Source organism: Sinocyclocheilus grahami, unplaced genomic scaffold (assembly GCF_001515645.1).
Source record: "Sinocyclocheilus grahami isolate Dianchi unplaced genomic scaffold, SAMN03320097.WGS_v1.1 scaffold230.1, whole genome shotgun sequence".
Classification (NCBI taxonomy): Eukaryota; Metazoa; Chordata; class Actinopteri; order Cypriniformes; family Cyprinidae; genus Sinocyclocheilus; species Sinocyclocheilus grahami.
In genome coordinates this window covers 2559869-2583130 of record NW_015505409.1, presented here as the reverse complement: position 1 = coordinate 2583130, position 23262 = coordinate 2559869, and the positions used below count along the sequence as shown (strand labels likewise).

The 23262-nt window shown below is 39.2% G+C and overlaps 1 protein-coding gene across 1 annotated transcript; it reads left to right on the top strand.

The window, feature by feature from the left end:
* Window positions 1-596: 596 nt before the first annotated feature.
* LOC107597340 (iporin-like) lies at window positions 597-21987 on the top strand. The gene is made up of 11 exons (XM_016288353.1): window positions 597-842; window positions 6304-8016; window positions 8269-8806; window positions 11534-12184; window positions 14543-14619; window positions 14743-14917; window positions 14997-15102; window positions 16735-16781; window positions 16981-18058; window positions 19965-20141; window positions 20757-21987. The coding sequence occupies exons 2-11, from the start codon at window positions 6463-6465 to the stop codon at window positions 20938-20940; spliced, it is 4587 nt and encodes a 1528-aa protein (XP_016143839.1). The 5' UTR covers window positions 597-842; window positions 6304-6462; the 3' UTR covers window positions 20941-21987.
* The last annotated feature ends 1275 nt before the right edge of the window (window positions 21988-23262 follow it).

Sequence of the window (23262 nt, the reverse complement as noted above, 5' to 3'; positions counted from 1 at the left end):
AAGACATTGGATATATATATATATATATATATATATATATATATATATAATAGATCATTTAAAGGAGACATATTATGCCCCTTTTTACAATATGTAATATAAGTCTCTGGTGTCCCCCCCAGAATGTTTCTGTGAAGTTTCAGCAAAAAAAAAATATTTTTTTTACTAAATATTTTGATTTAGACATTGAACAAATATATTTACAGACAGAAACTACATCTGTGGTTACTGATTTGCATCCACTAAAAAACAACCTAGCAACATTTGTCAATTTAGCAAGCAAAAGCTATTTTTAAATGTTTGCAATGACATTGAAATTGCGTGCCCAAGAACAACTGTAATCCCTGTTTTCCCTATCTCATCCAGCTAAAATTAGGTGGGCCCCCTAGACAGATGGGCCCTTAGACCATTCATGAGACACGCCAGCTATTTAACTCCGAGTCTGAGAGTAAAGGCAGGCATTCTTCGACTAAACAATGAGAAATGCATCTGTAATGACTAGAGAGCAGGCAGAACAAAGAGCTGCCTTCAGGGTTACCAGCAGCCCGACACCCCTCCCACCCTTACGCTGTCAAACCACAGTATGCAAACCCGCTCATCTGGACCCAAAAGACGTGATTTGTGACCGTGTATCACCGTAAAGATGGCCAAAAGTCAGCATTGTAAGAGGACGCACCGTGAGGGCGGGTGCGCTTCATTCTGACGACGCGCCTCTCGCTCCAGCCCTGCGCCTCTGTTGCGCGCAATATCTCCAGCACAAAATCAACCCAAACGTGGCGATCGTTCAGCGTGATTTGACATCGTGATATCTAGGAATCAAGGAGATGACATTGATCGTCAACGTGAGTATAGCTATGTCTTTGCTTTTAGAATTGAATGGGAATTTGGCTAACACTGTGTGGAGGACGCTAACGGGACTGCCCGCTGGCAAATATTACATCACTGCTGCCGATTCAGATTTAACTGCGATTTTGTTGATTGTTAAGAATGAACTAACTCTACATTTATGCGTATTGTTATTTTAAAATGGTAACATACAGACGCTGTAGACGTGTGCGCATGCACCGTTACCTTCGCTCATATAACACGCCCGTTTTTACGCTCGCATGTTAACATTAAATATCTGCATAGTGGGTTTTAAGGTCTTAAAGGGGGTTTTAGAATAATTAAATCATCCAGAATGCATGGCCCAAAAGAGGCGCATTCGTGTAAAGAAACAAGCGGTCATGGACCGGCTGTATAACGTTAGGTTTTATTGTTTTGATGCTGATTTGGCATTATTTATGTTTCGACTTGCTTTCATTACGATGGCGCATTGCATGTAAAATAGAAAAGAACACACACGTGGTAAAATCACTAAACAGGCCCACAGATACAGGGAGGTCTGCTGTTATGTCGGATATGCCGCCGTGGTTCGCTGTGGGCGAGTGAGGCCTGTGTTTGCGCATCGATCACAACGAGTAAACACCAGTCACTTCATCACATGAAAACATCGGGCCTTATAGATGATCATATGAACGCTAAACATTATTGGAGAAAAATAACGACGAACTCCAAAATAAGCCGCATAAAGGCCTGTTAATGTACACGTATGTTTGTTTGAGTTGCTGACAGCGATTCTACAATGGCTTACTTATTAAAATACATTAAGCTTTTAATTTTAGAAGCTTTATTAGGTGTCATTACTATAAAGGTTATTATTGGAGATTTGTACAATCTATTTCTTTTTGTTTATTTTATATATGGTTAACTGACCTGTTGAAAAAACAGTATATGCTGGTTAGGTATGTTTTGACGCTGGGATGCTGGTTTAAACTGGTCCTTTGCTGGTTTATGCTGGCCATGTGCTGGTTTAAGCTGGCCCTTTGGCTTTTTTAAGTTGGTCCTTTGCATAAACCAGCATCCCAGCGTCAAAACATACCTAACCAGCATATGCTGGTTTTTTCAACAGCAGGTCCGAGGTTTATCTTTAATAATAATAAAAAATAAATAAATGCACCACCACTACGTTATCCTATTTGACCAAATCTACTTAAATTTTAGATAAATATTATAATATTTTTATTACCGGATGAGACAAATGTTGTAACACAGACGAAACAGAAGAAATGCTTCAGATGTGCCAGTGACTATCAGCATTGTCCGCTACTTTCCTCTATGAGTATTGTTAGAATGCACACTCCGATAAACAAACAGTGAGCTTGTAACATTTTGGATGCTCTTGACCGTGTGTAATTATGACCATAGCAGAATGTTACCCTCTGGACCCGTAGTGGTCATTTGATCATTTCGATGTAGAGAAATACCACTGAATATAACATTTATTTTGTGTTGAATAACTGACACGGGCTGAAATCTGTTTCTTTCCGTCTCTGAGAGAACTTTCTAGTCTGATTCCATTTAACAAAAGCAGCTTGTGTTCGAGAGATGATTGTGAGATGTTGTCTTTTCAATATGAAGCTTATTATTAATTGTGAGCGGTTAAAATTGACCACGGTAGTGCAATATAGTAAAACTGACTGTAGAAACGATATCATTTTTGTTTGTTTTTGAAATCATAGTTACATGTAATAATTGAAGGTGTGTTGGGTATTGTTGTCATTTGGTAATTGCAGAAGGGCTATGATTGTGTATGTAGCCTGTGGTTGGCTTTTTCATGTTTTTGCTGAACAGTAGCTTGATGTTTATTTTCATCCTGACAGACTTGTAAAAAAACAGAGTAAGAAAGGCGAGCATGAAAAATTCATTTTTTTGTTGTTGCCCACACTGGTTTATTACTTGTTATGTATAAGTAATACGTTTTGTATAAGTTCGATTTTATGTCTGTGTGTGTGTTTAGTGCCTTGGACATCATTGATTTTTTTTCACACTGGGAGGACACATTATGGAAACCAGTAAACCCTTTTTATCTCTAGAAGTCTATTCGGGGACAGTTTACTCATAATTTTCTGACTGTGACTTGTTTTTCTTTAGATTTCCAGGCTATTGTTGTCTTATTTCAATTTGCCAAAAGTATTCAAATTACAATATTTTTGTCAACACAGCCTGTAATTCAAATCACTTTCTTCAGCTTTATAGGCTATGTTCAGTCAGCCAGTCTCATCTTCTACTGTAAAAAGAAAGAGGGTCAATAATTTAGTATATAAATTTGCATAATAGCCTTTAGTCATCTAATATATGATACTAGAAAACCAATCTGAATTCTATTCCAAATGCACTTCTCAGTTGCTTAATAAATATCACAAGCAAAGCAAGCATCTGTTTGAATGCTTTTTACCCAAACCTCTCTGTGTTTGTGCATGTGTGAGAGGCAGGCCGTCTTGTTGCCTCTGTCTGCAGCTGTCCATCTGATCTTGTAGCTAAGCTGTCATGGCCTGTAGCTATGTAACACATGAAAGAGGGAGAGAGAGAGCATTTTCTGCCCCCTTAACTAGCCTCTCTGTCCCTTTTAATTTTATTTACTACATCAATAGATGAAGATGTTGTGATTTACAGTAGCTTGACTGGTGCTAATCATTTCAGCCAATAGTTGCCCTGGTCAGTCTAACGTTCTATCACTAGTTGGTCCCTTCAGTATGTCTCAGTAGTGTGTGACTGATCAGATGAAGTCAGGCTAAACTGACTCATGAATTACTGGAAATAGATGCTTCAGACTGTGTGAACTAATTTAAGGTCTTAGATACATTTCAGTGTTTCTCCAGCAATGTCATGTTGAAATTGGAGTCTCATCAGCATCCTGTGAGGAACAGTGTTTTCATCAGTGCAGTTTTTCGGGGACCTGGAGAAAATGGATCTTTTTCTTTGTGAATCTTCTTAAAGTCTTGATGGAACAGAAGTAGCGGCAGTTCTTTTCTTTCATATTTTGACGTACATCCGAGTAAAATGGATTATTAAAGAAAAAATGTAGAGTTGTACTTGGTTCTATGCATCGGTTGTTGATTGGATGGTGTCAGACTGGTTGAATGCGAGTTTTCTGTCTATAAGCAGACTAAATAAATTAAGAAGACCGCCTTACATTACCAATCAAAAGTATACAATTTTATTGGAAGATCGAGGTTGATAGGATAAAAAAAGAAACGTATTTGAATTAATCGTGCACAATAAAATAAATGACATGCATTTAGTAAATAGAGTGAATTTTCATTTCATGCCAAGTTTAAACTGTTTTTTTTTAAATTAGCTAATAGAGTACACTCTAAAAAATGCTGGGTTGTTTCAACCCAACTTTGGGTCAAATATGGACTAACCTAGCTGTTGGGTTAAATTTTTTAATTAAATTTTTAACCCAAAAGTTGGGTTAGTCCATATTTGACCCAAAGTTGGGTTGAAACAACCCAGCATTTTTTTTTTAGAGTGTAGCATTCCAAATATCCTTCTGAAAATAGTTTTGCAGACTGGATAACAACCAATTTGAAAAGAAAATATTTTAAAGTAATGTGGTTCAGAATATATTTTCTTAAACACACACAGACCGGCAGGAACGCATGAGTGTTACGTAATGGAGTTTAATCTGGCCAGACAGCCATGAAGGGTTCTCACTTGACAGGTGATGTTTGCAGAGGACCTCTTGCTGTTATATGGCTCCTATCTGTTAAGGTAAAATGCACAGAATTTCCATATTGTTTGCATAATCAATTATTGGCAATATATTAAATGTACTTACAAGAACAACCTCAGGAAAAATAATTTCATTACTTTATAGTTTGGCTTGGTTCATACTGGTTAGTTTGGTAGAACATGAAGTAAAGTAGATTTTTTTAGGCATAAAAACGTGCATGATCAACAAATGTAAAATATGGTGATAACACTGGCCCAATAGGCCCAAGACTTCTGTCAGCCTGCCAGTAACACTCTGTATTGGCCCTGGGCCGTTCTTATTGTTGATGCCTCAACCACATATAAAATAAATGCTAATAACCTAATTTTTAGGCAATTAGAAACTATAACTAGTTTTTAATGGCACTATTCTGGATTATCCCAATGATTTTGTCTTGACTATGACCTACAATGGGACAACTATCACCAACACTCTGACACACACACATACAGAGACTTTCAGATGATGTAATGTGCTCCACTACTTCACAGAGACGATTTTAGGTCATTGTCAGGCTTTGCACGTCCTATTACTTTTTGCTGTAGCTGTCTGCCCACTCCGAGCCCCAACAACAGGTCGCTGACCCACAGCCATTTCCTCCTTCAAGATAAAATAAGGTCAAAGTCCAACACTCACCCCTCCCTTCCTCTCTCTTGTGAAGTCGACACCATTGGTACACCAGGAAAAATATACTGAATATCACTTTGACCAAAATAAGAGCTGTGGCCTAGTGGTTAGCACATACGAGCCACAGTGCTTGTGCAGGTGACATGGAGTTCATCTTGCGTCATTTCCTGAAGTTCACTATCATTTCCGGTCCTATTTCTTGTCCACATAACTAAAGGTTGCAAAAATATAAAAAATAAGAACTGAATTAGAACCGAAAGTGAGATACTGTAGTTTTATGTAGAGTAGACCTCACCATCTCTGTTGAAATCTGTGGTTATCTCTAAATGATCACCTTAGTTTTACAGTAAAGGCCCCAATATACTTTTTTGTTTGTTCCTCGTTTAGGAGTGAAAAGAAGTTAGCTTTACTTTAAGAAGTTATGAAATACCATTGCAGCGGTATACTGTTAGCAAACATTCTGATGCCACCCACACCATTCATTCTCTTTTTCTTGTAGTTTTAGGTGTATGCTCTTGACAGTGCCTGTGTTTGGTCGATATAAAATATGAATAAAAATGATTAAAAAACATGCTTTCAAGATACTGGTTAATTAATCACTAGGCCAGTGAGTATATATATTAGTCAGCTCTAGTAATCTACTCTTAGTTTTCTTCATGGACTCCTGTAAGTTTAAGAATATTTGTGTTGGTTTATGTATTTGTATGGAAATGTATTTCCTTAATATTAAATAATATCAATTAAATCATGTATTTACCTGTGTACCAGTTTATTCAAAGCTTGTCTACATTCTGATTCCATTGTCATCTGTAAACTGAGCAGATTAAGGAGCATGTGAACTGGATTTACTTAATTATTCATTGTTGTTTTTTTTTGTGTGTCTGTTTTTGGTACTCCGGATTTGTCCCCATAGATCATGTTTTTGTTATGCAACAGTCTTTGGTGAAAATGATATGATTACCCAATGAGACACCTAACTAAAAAGCTCTTTCCTCTTATGAACACTGGATAACTTAATGTCTTACATGATACGTGAAGATAATTTAAAACTGAATCCTGTCTTCTGTCTTTTTTTCCAGATGTTGACCTTCCACCAGGAGATCCTCTTTAACCTTTTCTTTAATGTTCCTCACTTTCCAAAACCCCGGATTGGCATTGGACGTGTGAACTAAAGTCCTCAGAATACTACGTTCTGCAAATATCCAAATATTCTTCATCCTCACCCACACTAGGAGAAGATGGACAGTCCACCTAAACTAGCCGGGGAGACTCTTATTGTACACCACATTCCGCTGGTTCACTGCCAGGTTTCGAGCTCAAGACAGTGCTGTGGTAGTCCATTGAAAAGGAACAGTAACCCCTTTAGCTGCCCGGAGAATTTGGGATTGAGCCGGACCACCTCCCTACCTGAGAGAGACATTCTTCAGCGGGAAGCTTTGGTGTACAGCAGCCTCATACAAACGTCGAGCAGCAGCCTTAGCTCTAGTGACACTTTTGGGGATGGAGGGATGAGGGGAGGAGAGACACATGGAAGAGGAGGGAGAGAAGGAAGTATGGCAAGCGACACTTCCTCTTTCACCTCGAGCAATTCTGAAGATCAGGCTCAAGGCCTGCAGATGAAGTCATGTGAACGGCCAAACTCGAGGCGTAATCCCTTTCTGCTCAACACTGAAGATGAAGATGACGACGAGGATGAAGACAATCTGAATGGATATTTGGAAGACTCCTCCTTTCACCTGCATGGAAATTCGCATGACATCTCAAATGCAGCACTTGCAAATGAAGACTTGCCGCCGTTCCACCTGCATGACCTTGGGTTTACCGCTGAACCTTTTCTATTGCATGGGTCTACAGAAAAACAGTGGAGTTCCACTAATGGGCCTAGTGGGGAAGCAGAGAGCAGAGACCACACAATAGGTGGGACTTTCGTTTTATCTACTCACATGGAAGGTCTGAACTTGCTGAGATTAGATAGCCAGCGGTGCCACGGAAGCAGTGCTTCTACCCTTTCAATGGACTGTGGTGAGCAAGAATGGGGTGAGGATGATGATTATGAAGACCATTCTATGCAGTGCGGCAGAGGAAGCTCAGAGTGTTCCAGTCTCGCAGCACCACATTGCTCCTGTTGCGGCCTTTCTCAGCCATACCCTGAACCTTTTCACGAATCAGTTTCTGAGTGTCACCAGGGCTACGGCAGTGATTCCTCCTGCAATAGCTCCGATGGAGTGCTGGTTAACTTCAGCACGATTTACAACAAGATGAACAATGTTGTCCCGGCCAAACAGTCGCTCAATATCAACAGTTCCGCCGAGCAATCCTGTGCCTCTTCTGTGTCTGAGCTCGTTGGGATGTGTGGAACAGAATGTAGCAGTGGACGTGGCGCTTTCTACCTGGACTTAAACACCTCCCCGATCGAACCCCATCAGCATCCTTTGACCACTCAAGAACATGCAAATACTTCTTCTGTATCTCAGCCTCAAGGTGTCACTATGGAACTAGATGCCAACTGTAACTCGTACCACAACCTTCTCGGAAGCGAGGCGCTGACCTCTGCTGAAGCCTCTGCCAATGAGCTCACCTCGTGTCTTCAAAGCCAAGCTCGCTTGATTGTAGCAACGCAGAATTACTACAAGCTTGTGACGTGTGACCTTTCTTCCCAGTCCTCTCCCAGTCCAGCAGGATCATCGGTCACAAGCTGCTCAGATGAGCACAGCAAAGGAAGTCCCACTCAGCCAACAGAGTACTACCTATTCCAACAAATGATAGAAGATGAAGACGAGGAAGATGCAGAGGTGCTATATTATTTGCTTCATGTGGTGTTAGCTTGTATTTAGCATTTTGTACCATCACTCATTCTCAGAGCTGGGCAGATTACTTACAAATTGTAGTCCATTACTGATTCCAAATTACATGACACAAATTGTACTTAGTAACGTAATCCATTACATTACTCATTCTAATCCAGATTACATGTAATCAGTTACTACCCAGCTCTCATTCTATACTTCTGCATCCTTTACATTCTTTTCTTTTTCTTTTGCCAGAATGAAGAAAAGGATCCAAGTGAGATTGACTCTACCCGTGAGAATGTAATTGAGGGACAGGTGTATATCAACATCTCCCCACCTACGACAGCCTGCAATTCAGTTGGTGCTTGTGGGAGCGGTCGGCCTCGTTCTCGTAGCTACGATCGGAACTTGGACAAGTCTCCATCTCCTCGCCTTGGATCCTTGGAGCGCATGCTCAGCTGCCCTGTTCGGCTCAGTGAGAGTGCAGCCCCGAGCCCGCCACCTCCACCACGTGTCACTTCTTTTGCGGAAATTGCAAGAAATAAGAGGAGAACTGGAGGGTCACCATCGCAGAAGGGTGGGATGGAGGCCACGTCCATGCACTCTCACTCATCTGGAGAGTTCTCGCCCATCCTGGAAGACCTTCCACAGGGTCAAAGCCACAGTTTGCCACCGCTCACTCGATGCCATAGTCAAGGAAGCTGTGATTTGTCCTCCCCGCATAGACCGCGGAGTACACCACTGCGAGAATCACCGGGGGGAGCGGGAAAACAGACTCGAACTAAAGCAGAAGGTAAGGGGAAGTTTTTTTCCAAAATCTTCTAAAAAAAATAAAATAAAAAAAAGGATAGTTGAACTGTGTTATTTGTAAAAGCTGGTTTATTTTGTGGATTGTCTTATTTTGTGTTTGAATAATGGTATTGTGCAGCCTGGCACCCAGAAGCCTGGTTGGATTTTGGAACTCTTCTTGACTATATATTGGATGGGTAGTGAGCGTACTAATAAGCACAAATTACTCTAGACAAACATTTGTGTGTCTTTGTTTATTGCTGAAGTGTATTGAAATTTCTTCTTCTGCATTCTACTGTACGGACGTAAATTTACTTTCCCTTCAGCCTGAGGCTTATTCATTTCACTTTTGGTGTGAAAAGGCTTTTATATTTGCCAAAAATATAACTTTTTTTATTTGAAAAACAAACAAGCAAGCCCTGTCCAGATTTAAAAAGTACCGCAAAAGTAACGTAACGCATTACTTTCCATAAAAAGTAACAAAGTAATGTAAATTAGTTACTTTTTTATGGAGTAACGCAATATTAATGCATTACTTTTAAAAGTAACTTTCCCCAACACTGGTAGTGACTATTAAATATTCTCTGTGATTGCCCTTAAAGGGACAGTTCACCCAAAAATCTAAATTCTGTCGTTAATTACTCACCCTCATGTCGTTCTAAACCCGTAAGACACAAATGAAGATATTTTTGATGAATTCTGAGAGCTCTCTGACCCTCCCATAGACAGTTGTTTTTTTCGTTCAAATCAAAGCGTAAACAATGTAGAAAACGCATCCGTGTGACGCAGCTGACACAGAACAGCATACGCGGTTTACGTTTAGTGGATACTCTCCAAAATGGCAGAATTTTCATTTTTGGGTGATCTATCCCTTTAACATGATTTGTTGGTTTTATAGTACAGTGTGGTTGCTAGAGTGTTGCTAGTATGTTCTGGGTTGTTCCTTATTTTGGCCAAAAGAAAAAAATACTGTATGCTTTTGGACCCAAAAATAAATTCAATCATCCTTTACTCACCCATGTCATTTCATATCCCTATGACATTCTTCCATGGATGAAAAAAAAAAAAAGTCCTTTCATGTTCTGTGGAGGAATAAATGTTATGTGGTTTTGAAACAACATGATGGGTAAATTTATTTATGTATATGGCTTTTTATAGTCTGCCATAGTGTTGGGCGGTTTGACCAAAAATCCATATCAGTTTTTTTTTTAAGGATTCTGACGGTTTCACGATTTATCACATTTTTTTGCCCGGACTGTTCCTTTATGTGAATCAGAATGCAGGAAACAGTTGCACAACAGTTGCATTTTAATCACGATCCAAACAAAGATGCTACATGTAGCTTGATCAGTTTTTGATGTAAATTAGATTGTATCATTTCAAGCAAAAACAGACCGATCTGACTGAATGTTGTGAAATTACGCTACATAAATCATCTGCATGAAACGGCAAATGGGCCGAATGAGAGCTCAGATTCACTCTCTTACAGCAGGTGGCGCTTATGGAACAGCAGGATACAGCGTTTCCTTAGTTACCGCTGTAAACAAAACAGCTGCACTTTTAAATACTACATTAATATGCTTTATATGGAAAGAAAATAGCAACTTTTCTGAGAACAGTCAGTTGGTTCCCCTCAGAGATATTTAGGATTTTCTTCCGATATTTCACGCATGGTAAAGTGAGTTTGTTCTGCCTGCTATAGTATTTTCTCCTCTTTTTTCATCTTTTGGCATCTTTCTCTGGCATCTGTTTAACGGCCGTTTACAGTTGGTTTATTTGCCCAGTTAAAGTTGTTTGTTATTAATAGTTCTAAAAGTTCTCCAACCATTAGTCGGAACTAAGTGTACAATTTTTTAAAAAATTTGTACCGTGTGCATAATTCAAACCGCATTACCGTATGAACCGATATATCGCCCAGCACTTGCACTCTGCCAGGTAATCTCAGATCTTATGAGATTAGCAATAACACATCTTCTTCCAGCTGCATTATGTGAGGTGTCATTCATGTCTGTAGCACAAGCAGTGCAAGAGTTGCATGATGAAGGTTTGCCAAAGCAAAATAAATAGGCAGAGTTTGATTAACAGACAGGTTAAGTAGTGTTACTGGACTGCATGTTAGTTCTCTCTGTGCTATGCTGCCCCTGCTGACTGTGACTGGGTTCTACAGCGTACAAAAGCCCTGACATTTGAGTACTCAGGCATGTGGAGCAAACAGCTTGCGCAATAGCCCAGTGACGTTTCACACACACTGTGTGCACACGCAACACACACCTAGTGTACACAGAGGAGCTTCATAAGCAGGCTGTTTTGGCCATAATATCTTGGTTGTTTATGTACCTCTTTTGGTCATTAATTTTTTGGAGCAGTGTTTTAAGGTATGTGTTTGAGAAAAGTTTTTGTTTTTTGTTTTATGTATGGTTTTGTTTCACTTTCATAATAAGAGCCTGTTGTTGCTGTTGCTCTTGCTGGGTTTTATTCTAGCTGTTTTATTCCAGCTGTGTCTTTGTCATAGGCTTTCTGGTTTAAATTTACATCAAATAACTTGCTTCATGTGATAATTATATGTATTCATTTATAATGATTTATGCAGCTTTAGATATGGTTAATGCCTGCATTACTACATTAAATGATACTCTGCCACAGACTCATAATTTTGTTCTTAATCTTCATCTGTCTTATTTTCTCTGCAGCCCTCCTTGCTCATCTCTGTCTCTTTTCTTTCTCCCCCTAGGTGGCCTGTCTAGCTCCACAGACTCCTCTCCAGTTGTAATTCGTTATAACAAAGATCAACGTCCGACCTCGTTACCCATTCAGCCTTTCACTTTCCAGCACCAGTTTGGAAAACCACAGGCGAAGCCTCTCCTTCCTCTTCTGGACGGATACATCAGCCATATGCAGACTCGAGGGGCTGCGGCGCCTGAGGGAGGTGAAGATGACTCCGAAGAAGATCGTAGGCCACCACACGGCAAATCCAACTCACCTACAACAGTGCGGCCATCCCCACTGGGCAGCTACTCCCCAGTTCGCCTCCAAGGTGCACCCACCTCTTCTGGAACCTGCTCCACATGCACTCCGACCCCGGGTGGTCCAAAGCCGCCACGTTCCCTCTCTTGCCCCATCTCTGCAGGTCTTGTGCCCCAGCATACCCCACCCGGAATGACCATACGTACAGAGACCCCTAAACTCACTCCCTTACCTCCTACACCGCCTCCACCTCCTCTGATGAAGCAGAGTCCGCTGATGCCTGCGTTGCCCACTAGAAATCACTGTTTCCACCGTGGCAATTTGCCGACCCTTCCCAGCTCTGGGCTCAGTCCTCTAGCTTCACAGGAAGAGCCAGTGAAGGTTTTACCAGCATGTGTGACACAGCGACAGCCTAATGGTAGGTTTGGAGCAAAAACGAGTAAATTCAAACATAGACACAAAATAATGATCTTTAAAAAAGCATCTTATGACCCCTTTAATTATCTTTTTTTTCTGCTTTCAAAGAAAAAAAAAAACACTAATGGTTTTGCCTTGAGTTTGTAAAAATTATAATTTTTTTCTTCTGATTTGAGTTGGATTGAATCGTATTAGAGGTGTAACGATGCACGTATTCGTACAGAAAATAGTCTTTCGGTTCAGTATGCATGTGTACCGAACAAATCATTCAGTAATGCCGTTTTGGTGTTCTTTGATGTGGCATGACAGATCGCTGTATAAATGCCTCAGTTAAAACGGCAGCGCAGGGCGCGAGTCAGCGTGATCATCCCTTCCTCATTGCTTCTAGTTTTAACGCAAAATAAACATGAATGAACATCTCATACAATCACTCAATCAGTGTTTCAATCACGGAAAAGACGTGATTAAAACAACTTGTAAACAAAATGTCACGTAGCATTTCATTTACCCCAGGCAAGTCATCAGTGTCCACAGCTTGTTACTTGCCGAGAGAAATGAAGTCTAGAGAATAGCATATCTCGAAATATTAGACTATACTCATTATATTTTCAATTATATATTGTATAATTTAGAAGTTAATTTAAAAACTGCGTCGTGGGCAATTTACATGCTTGCATACAAAAAAATTTTCAGTGTTGATTATTATAGTCAAAAATAAATCGTAATTGAACTTTGAAGTTTGGGCTCTGTTGTTAATTGCAACCTTACAGAAATGTAAAAGGGCTCCCTAGTTTAGAGCAGAAGCTGAGGTAATTTTTTTTTTCTTTCTGTGTAGTTATGCTAACAATGGCACACCATGTGTTCATTTTTGAGTTTAAGTTAAGTTCTTAAGTTAACCTCACTCCTGGTAGAGGTGAAATTTCCTAGTTTTATATTTGGATTTACATTTATTCATTTATCAGACACTTTATTGAAAGTGACTTACAAACGAGTTTGAGTCATTAAATATTATCACGTAACTTTTGGCCATCTAGCAGTTAAAAAATAAAACTGCAAGCAGCTTGCCAGAAAAGCATTGTTTTGGTTGTGCCTCGGCTTTGCTCCTCTGTGTGAATGTGGTTCAAGGCACATGTGTACTTACGAATACAGGATGTCTTATGAGAGTGGATGGACAAATAAATAACATTTCTTCTTTGTCTTTACAACTGGTGATTCTCCAGAGGTTTGCTGTTTTGAATGATCATTGGTACATTTTTCTTGTTCATTGTGAGTAACATAGTGTAGCTTTAAGTGGCTTATGTTTTATCAGTGCTTTCATACCTTTTAGGCAACATTATTGTTCTTCACACCACATATTACTAAATTAATCTTGCACAGGAAGGTGATACCACATAGTGACATAGTAATAGTTTAGATAAGGACAAGATTGAAATGCTGAATTAGAAAGTAAAAGGAATAGAGAAAATATGCATTTTACCACACAAATATTCCAAACCCAAATGACTTTTTTCTGTGGAACATAAAATGACAATATTGCTGAATGCTTGCGGTACACTTGCTCATACAGCAAGCATAAGACAAATTGGCATCATTATGCTAGATTAACGTGCTATATTCCACGTCTTCTGATGCCAAAGAATAGTTTAGGACATATAAAATATTTTTTATGGCAGCACATTTATTTTGCTTTTTTGGCCTTTGGAGGCCAGTTCCTGGTTCCTGCTTTTGTTGTATGGGCAAGAGCAGTGTAAACACTGCTTTTCTTAAAAACTTTTTTTTTGTCTTCCACAGAAGAAATAAAGTCATACAGGTTTAGAACAACACGAGAGGTAAATAAATGATAACAGAATTAAAATTTTCTAGGTCAACTATTATTTTAAGCAATTCCTTTTGCCTCTCTACCTTGTTTTGCAGTTTAAACAATGTCCAGATTGACCAATAATCTCCATATAGTCATATATACAGCAATATAATAACCTCAGCAAGCTCATCTTTAAATCTTGATGAGGTCAATATGAACCTTATCGTTGCGGTGAGCCCTTTAGCTCTTAAATGAATTATAGTTTCATTGCACCGCATACACACAGCATATAAATCTGCAGTGAATGTTACATACGCCCTAGTGACTAGAAATCTATGTCTCTTGATGTTGTTTCCACTAGGTCCTCATGGCAATCAAACAAGGCCCCTTTTGCTTTTCCACTCATCTCACATATTGACAATTCCCATCAGACCCTCTAAACTGCATTAGCACAAGACAGAGCGTGTGTTTGTGTACTATTAGTTGGAATTTAATTTAGATGCATTGAATAATATAATATTTTCTATTCTGTCTCCTCTGTATGTCCTTATATACTAGGTTTGGTGAAGGCCATAAACACAGCAGTGGATCTGATAGTGGCTCATTTTGGCACCAGTCGGGATGCAGGAGTAAAGGTACAACATTACATTTGAAATAAATAACAGTTTTAAAATCAGTGTACTTGAGTTTGAGTGTCTCACTAAAGGGAGTAAATACGTTGACTGTACCTTCTGGTTCACTTTCGCTCTCCTCTACAGGCCAAATTGGGCAATAGCTCTGTAAGTCCGAACGTGGGTCACCTTATTCTAAAGTACCTCTGTCCTGCCATTCGTGAGATACTGCATGATGGCCTGAAAGCGTATGTACTGGACCTGATCATCGGACAACGCAAAAACCAGCCCTGGAGTGTGGTGGAGGCCTCCACACAACTCGGTATGAGAGGAATGATGTAGGTGATTATTGTATGGATGAGAATGAAGGAAATGATTTACGCTTATCCTTTCTGTCCTAGGTCCCTCTACACGGGTTTTGCACAGTCTGTTTTCTAAAGTCAGTCAGTATTGTGAGCTGACCAATCACAGTATGAGACTCAATGCCTTCATCTTCGGCCTGCTAAAGTAAGCTTCTTTTATTTTGATCTCTTTTCATCTCCCTTTTACTCTTTCTAATCACGCTCAACTTCATACGGCACATTTTTGTCCCTTTCATAATTTATTGCTTGTTAAAGCATCAGAATGTATTGCTTAATTTGCATTCCTTATTGTGCGATTCATTGGATTCCTGTCAAGGTTTTCTCATTGAATATAACTTTTCAATTGGAAATGCCTCACCTTATGCAAGCAGGGTCTGGACTATTTTTGGCTTTTTTAAATGTATGTATGAACATTTTCAGATTCTATCTTGAGTTGATTTATGGAACGGAAGGTGCTTCTTAATCTTCTAGGAGTTTCTGACATGAAAACAGATTATATATATTGACCATCAAATGCATTGCAGTACTGCGGTGTCTTAGTTCGATAATAGTGTTGAAGAGAAGAAGCTTTCTCAGTACATTCAGTATCGGATCATGAATTTACCAATGTACTATATGTAGTTCATTTTTGTTATAAATCAGATTGCTCCTTCGTAGATTTGGCAAACACAACAATGCAAAGACAAATCCTAATATTTGGTGAAAAAACTTGAATTAGAACTATGTTTTTAGCAATGCTGTATTTAATAAAATATAGAATATACATGCTTTTTTTAAAATGCAGTGCATTTTGGGAATGCATCATACATGCAGACAGTATTGCTTTAGATTTTAATATAATACTTTTAATACATACTGCCATTTTCTACCTTTGTGATGGTGCCATAAAATGGTGTCTTGGTAGGCAGCTCACTAGGATTTGGAACAGATCGATGGCGTATGATTTTTATTAGCACTATATCAAGCCAGGTCTACAAAAAACCCTAAAATCTTGCTGTCTAAAACTCAGCAGTGTGTTTGGAGAGAGGATTTGGAACAGATCGATGGCGTATGATTTTTATTAGCACTATATCAAGCCAGGTCTACAAAAAAACCCTAAAATCTTGCTGTCTAAAACTCAGCAGTGTGTTTGGAGAGGTCTTTAGAAGTCATCAAAGGCTCCAGTTTTGCTTTGATGGGCATGATGTACACATCTCAGCTTCTGGGCAAACTTCCTCTTTTCCACTCCTATTAAAATTACAGTCAGAGAGACAGCGCTTTGATCATTAGTTTCAATTATGCATTCTGCAGCATTCTGAGCTCTCTCTGTCTGTCTCACTCTGTGCTGTGGTCACTTCTCTTCTTAAGATCAATACAAAGTACAGTAATCCCTCTTGAGGCACCTTGTTGTTGCACTTGTAGTATTTCACTTTAAAACAGATTTCCAGGGGTCCAGGGGTATTCAACAGGGGGTCCCCAACACCTAGGAGGTCTGCAGCAGTACTGCAGGGACAGGAGTAAATGTTGCTGTTATTCACAGGAATAAATTATATTTCAAAATATATAAAAATAGAAGACACTTATTTTTAATTGAAATTATATTTCAGTTTTTACTGTATGTGGGGGGGGGGCTTGGTGATATATATTATATATATATATATATAAAATTGAAGACCCCTGCCTCTGGTATAAGTGAATGATTTCTGTTATTATGCAGTTATGTTACAGATTTGCATTTTACCTTTGTAGTTTTGGGTCCAAGATTTTACAGCCCTCACTCACCTTCACTGTTTTTCAGCTTGCGATCTCTGGAATTCTGGTTCAATCACATTTACACACATGAAGGTAGGACAATACTTTCTTCACTTACATTTATGCTGCAACATCTATGTTCAGTATCTTGTTTAAGAGTAGTTGGCTGTAATCAGAGGAATGGTGATGCCAAGATTTTTAGGTTTCACATACTCTATTGCCAGCATAATTCTAATAATTAGCATTTTTTTGTAGCCATCTGTCTTTTTTTTCTTGTGGCATGGTTCCTCAGACATCATAGCAGCACACTACCACCCATGGGGTTTCCTACCCCTGTCTCAAGGGGCCTGCCAGCCACTGTTTGAAGAGTTGCTGCTCCTTCTTCAGCCGCTCTCACTGTTGCCCTTTGACCTTGACCTGCTATTTGAGCCACACCAACAACAGAAAGGGGAAGAACACCTGAGACGCAAAGAACAGCTGTGCTCTGCTCGCCAAGGCTTTGACCAATCAGATTGCTCCACCTTCCAGCTCATGCGAGGCTGTGGAACGTTGGAGTCTGGAGTGCAGGAAGTGGGAATGCTGCCTCAGAGAGAAAGCTTCATCTTGAGAGATGAGGACAGCCGGCTTAGGTTAGAGGGAGTGACATTAAAAACGAAACGAGATGGGCGGAAAAGTGCGGGAGTAGAGCGTGAATCACGAGATAAGGAGGCTGGAGTTGGCAAAGAGTGTTTGAGAAAGAGTGATGGAGGACAAATAGAAGGCAGCGTGTGGTGTGGTGGGAGGATAAAGGGAGTTGGAGAAGACTGTGAGAAGGAGAAAAGGAAAGGAAGAGATGGAGATGGAGCCAAACAGAGAAACAGACAAGCTGGCTGGTGGTACCAGCTGATGCAAAGTTCACAGGTTTACATTGACAACTCCGCTGAGGGATCAAAATTTGTGAAGTGGGAGAAGAGGAGGAAAGGTGGTGTTGAGAACCACCGGCAAAGCCATCCACCTCCAAGAGAAGGTGTGGTTGAGGGGGCCGAGGCCATTCAGCAGATGGATGAACAGGTGGAACATGGTCAGACCAGAAGTAGCAATATTAATAGTGTTGGCAATGGAGTCCTCCACCAGTCAGCATTGTCAGAACTCAACAAGGTCGCTAAGGGGAAGCCATCGTGGATGGGAAGTCCACCGGAATCAGTGCTCACTGAGCTGAAGAAGAGTAAGGAGAAGCAGCCAGACTGCCAGGACGCCTATGAAGGGGTTCAGGCCCAGCCAGAAGCAGGGGAGGATGGGTCGGCACAGGTGCTTCGCTGGGGTCGGCTGTTTGGAGCTGGAAACACAAGCAAGATGGAGAAGAGTGAGCCGAAACAAGTCAGAAAACAAAGGTGAGTTGGTGTGCATAAATATATTTAACACAGGGGCATTTACTCCGAGGAGGCAAGGGAGGCAGTGTCTCCTCAAAATACTGGATGAGAAAAAATTTGTAGTACAAAAATAAAACAATGCAAATATTACAAAATATAACGTTAAAAAGTGTATAAATCACTCGTTTTTATAAAGAAACATGGTCCAACGACCAACGGTGACACCAGCAGGTAATGTTACAGCAGGAGTCTGCGTCTCTCTTGCCTCCTCTGAGCCCATTGAGTTTTCACAAAACCCCTAAAGCGTGCGGTGAGTTTAGTGGGGGGTAATTGAGAATGAATGGGGGAAAGTGACGTGAGATATGATTGGATATGACTGGTTATGATCAGCTGTGATTGGTTCTTCTTGCAGTAAATCCCATCTCTTGTGTTCATGCGCGTTCCCCGTTCGCGAATCAGTCTGAATGAGCAATATAATGGTGTTAATAGGAAGACTAATAAAAAAAAAAGTAAACAACTCGCACACTTAGATAAATCCACTTTTTATGTCAAAATCATAGACTGTAAAAAAAACATGGACGTAGTGTCCGTGACGTCACCCGTAGGTTTCTGAAGAGCATTTTTGAAGCCTAAAGTGGGCGGAGCCGGCCGTTGCCATCTTGGCAGCGCGCTACCGCGCATCACTCTCGGATAATTGAAAATGGGCAAAGAGGCGGGATGTGGGTGGAGCTGGTTGCTGAAACCACACCCACCTAGCGCGACGGTGTTGACAGCAGCGGCAATCCACCTGTCACTCAAGTGGCCACGCCCTTAATTATGCAGAACTTTAAGGCTTAATATAATTTAAACGGATGTGTTATAAAAAAAATTCACCCATCTCACAGTTGAAAAAACCACTTTTTGTACCAGGCTGTAAACATATTTTTTTCTGCTGTAAAGTTGGGCATTTTAACATGGAGGGTCTATGGGATTGACTCCCTTTTGGAGCCAGCCTCTAGCGGCCAGTCGATGAATTACAGTTTAAGTCACTTCCGTGTTGGTTTCAAGAGAGAGACCGGAAGGTTGCCACTTGGTCAAAATAAGACTTGAAATGGCATGAAAACATGATCTGTGGGAGTATTTAGTGAGTAAATCTGCTTAAATCTCCGTGTCTCTGACCATTATTTACCGAGCTTTGATGACTGATGATCTGAAAAATTCAAAAATAGTTAAAAGTTAACTATTAAAAAAGAATCGCTGAACATAAGTTCACAAATAAAATATATTGTTTAAAAATATTGTAACTGCCTTGAGTTTATTATTTTGGAATAAATGTAAAATGCTTAAAAACACTAACTTAATGGTATTCATATTTTGCTTATAGAATATTGATTACATTGTTAATGTAAAAATATAAAATAGAATCGTTTTTTAAAATCTTTTTCTGATAGTGTAAGTGATGTTTATTTAACCAAGAAAATGTGACTAGGGCATGGATTTACATTTACAACACTGATTATTATAAGTGAATGCTTCAGTTATGTTGTTTACGAATTTGAATGCTCAAGCTTTTTAAGGTAAGATGGGAGGTAAGATCCGATTGGCTGTCAGTATTTTTATCTATCAGCTGGAGAACATCATTCTGAATGTGATTTCAGTGATATTTTTCCTCTGTCATTGTGGTGTGAATTTCTGTATTCTCTTATAGCTAAAACAATTATCAAATCATTATAGCTATCGATCTTGGTGTAAACGGGCATATACATATCACAGATATTGCTATATATGAAGTTGGTCCATAATTTAATTTTTTTTTTCAAACTTCAATTGCTTTGTTTTCAGAATGCGTTGGTTCTACACAATTCCAGACACTAGCAGCATCTTTTACAGTGGAATTTTTTGTATAAACTTTCTATAAACTCATTTTCTACCTACATGTTTGTCTCAGATTGCCGTCTGGTTGGTTGAGTCTCGACCGTTCTGTGCTGGATCTGGTGGCTCAGTCGGTTGGAGTGGGGAAAAGAGCGGCGCAACAATCTCTTACGTCTCAAAGCCAAGAATCCCACCTTGGCCCAACTGAACAAGCACAAACACAGAATCCACCGACACGGAGACAAGCCCCACGGTAATGTTGTTAGACAAGTCATAATGACTAGTTTTGCATTTCCAGAAGACAACCGGTGCTTGCAAGGCAACTACAGAAGAGTTTAAGTAAGCTTAGGTTTGTCAAAATAGAATTTGGTTCCCCAACATTGTCATTTTTAATCATCTATACACGGATTGTATGTGTCGTCTGTACATCAGCACTTATTCTGTATTCTGTGCTGTCTTTGTAATGTAAAGGTGGTTATAGTTGATTAAATGGATCAAGATAAATAAAGATTAAATATAAAGGCCAAGCACAATTCAGTATGCAAAATTTAAAATCTTTCATTTCTTGTATAATACAAACAAAAGCCAAAAAATACACTGTACAACATGTGAAAAACAAGATTGAAATGATCAAAGTTTGAATGTTGTTTTTAGCTTAGAATTTGGTGGAAAAAAATAGAATGTTTAATGATGTTTGAATAGTAAGTGCTGCTTCACAAAGTACTGTAATTGGCTTATTTAATGTAATTATAATATATATAATAATGTAAGCATATTTAATGTAATTATTTGTCAGTGAAAAGACAGTGCAGCCATGCCTGATTAATTCACCTGATCAATTCTTTCTTTCTTTTTATGTCTCTTTCAGTAAAGTGAAGGCGTTATGCCATCATATCGCCACAGAGCCAGGGCAGCTCAGTTTCCACAAAGGTGACGTGCTGCAGGTGCTCAGCAGGGCAGACTCTGATTGGCTGCTGTGTGCTCTGGGTGACAGCCAGGGACTTGTTCCCATCATATACGTCACCCTGATCGAGGACAGTCAGGAGCGCTGAAACTCAGGGTGTGAGATGCGGTCGGGGACAAAGAGGAGGGTCACTGCTTTTCTGAATATAAAATCTGCTGCTCAACGGAGTCTGACGGATTCATTATGTGCTTGCATGTGTATGTAAACACCAATACACCAATGCACACACACACACACACAAACATCACACTTTGCTGTTGTGAAAGCTCCCTCTTTGTTTCAGTGAATAGCATTGAGCCAACCAGTGATTAGAAAGTGTAGATCTAGTTACTGAGTAGTAGTGCAATTGTTTGCAACGAGCCATCAGGTTTTGCAACTTAGCTTGTAATCATAAATGTCAATAGAACCTTTTAAAAAGAACGAAAAAACCAAATGAAGTTGTTAGATGACACTACTGGCACATATGCCTTGTCTTTACTAAATACTGTATGATTTTATGTAATCTAGATGTTAATCAATTCATGTGTTGTGACCGAGAGTGTGTGCACGTGCCCTTCAGAGGCCGTGTGTAAACCGGATGCCATTCGTGAACATCTCTTTCCGTGCAAATAACTGTATGAAGCTGAATAGTACATCACTGAAAAGGGATGCCTCGGTTTTAAAGTTTACGGAAATTAAAGCTCATTAACATGTTGAAAAAGACAAAATATTTTCCCCCCCTTACAGGCCAAAGGAAATCAACCTGTCCAGATATATATTTTTTTCCTCCAACCTGTGCTGCTTTGACAGATAAATCGATCCGCTGATGCTATCCCCACAATTTCTGTTCGTTCATTTCAAGCTTTTTTCACTAATAAGGGAGAGTTTACAGCAAGATTGCCTGCATGTGACTGAGTGCATCACAAATGTTTTGCTTTTCTGATACTTAACGAGTTGCTCAATCTTTAACCTTAATTGTTCTGTTCCTTCCTATATTAACTTTTGCACAATCTGCAAGAGATATAGAAAGAGAAGATGTGTCTAATGTTTGTCTACTTTAGATTTTTGGTTGTTTTGATTTGGTTTCTGTTTGTCCGATATGTGACCCTGGACCACAAAACCTGTCTTAAGTGTCAATTTTCGAAATTGAGATTTATACATCAACCGAAAGCTGACTAAATAAGCTTTCCATTGATGTATAGTTTGTTAGGATGGCAATATTTGGCCGAGATACAACTCTGGAATCTGAGGGTGCAAAAAAATCTAAATATTGAGAAAATCGCCTTTAAAGTTGTCCAAATGAAGTTCTTAGCAATGCATATTACTAATCAAAACTGAAGTTTTGATATATTTACGGTAGGAAATTTACAAAATATCTTCATGGAACATGATCTTTACTTAATATCCTAATGATTTTTGGCATAAAAGAAAAATCGATAATTTTGACCCATACAATGTATTTGTTGGCTATTGCTACAAATATACCCCAGCGACTTAACACTGCTTTTGTGCTCCAGGGTCACATATTTATTAAGATCGATCAGTCTGTAGATGAACAGACAGATGTATAGATAGAATGGAATGGATTTATAGAGTTTTATGTAAGTAGTTGAATAGATGGCGAGCAAAAAAGAGATTATCTTGGGGTTTGGTGGCAAATCCCTTCCCCTTTCAATATATTCAATTCATGAGATTATTTCCTCCAGTTAACAACATGAACACTTAGATCTCTTAAATGTCATCCACAAACACTTTCCTCTGTTTTTGCAGTAGAGGACAAATAAAAAAAGACATTTAGAGGATGGTGAAATACTACATGGCCCTTTGATGTGCTCAATTTAATTCAAAGGTGAGGCCTTATTGAAGGGAATGTGTATTATGTATTCTATTATAGCATTAAATTGTTATTTCAGGACTTGAGTATGATCAGCAATTTTATTTTAAAAAATGATGTTATGACACTTGATATGCTTTTCCTTAAAGTAATATATATATAATCATATTTTGATTTGATTTTTTCAAATTGCTTTATTGAGACATCAGTAGATGATTGTCAAAGTATGTTTTTGTTAAAACAGTTTTATGATTATTATTTTCTATTTATAAAATGCATTAGTTATTATTTTGTGTATTTGTAATTGTAAATATGTTGCATTCTCATGTTCTCAAAAGGAAACTGGCATTATTGACTTGGTTATTAACAGTTAATAACGAAAACCATTCAAATGTACATTATACTGTTATGGGATGTTATGAGTAGAAGAAAATGCTCTCACAAAAAGCTGCGCAATCTAGATTGTACTGTAGTGCTGCTGCTTTAGGTCAATCCTGGTCACTTAAGGTTTGTCTGTTGGTCTTCCAAATACGCTTTGCTTTCGACTAGAACCACCCGGTAAATATCAGCAAGAGAGAGAGAGAGAGAGATTGCGAG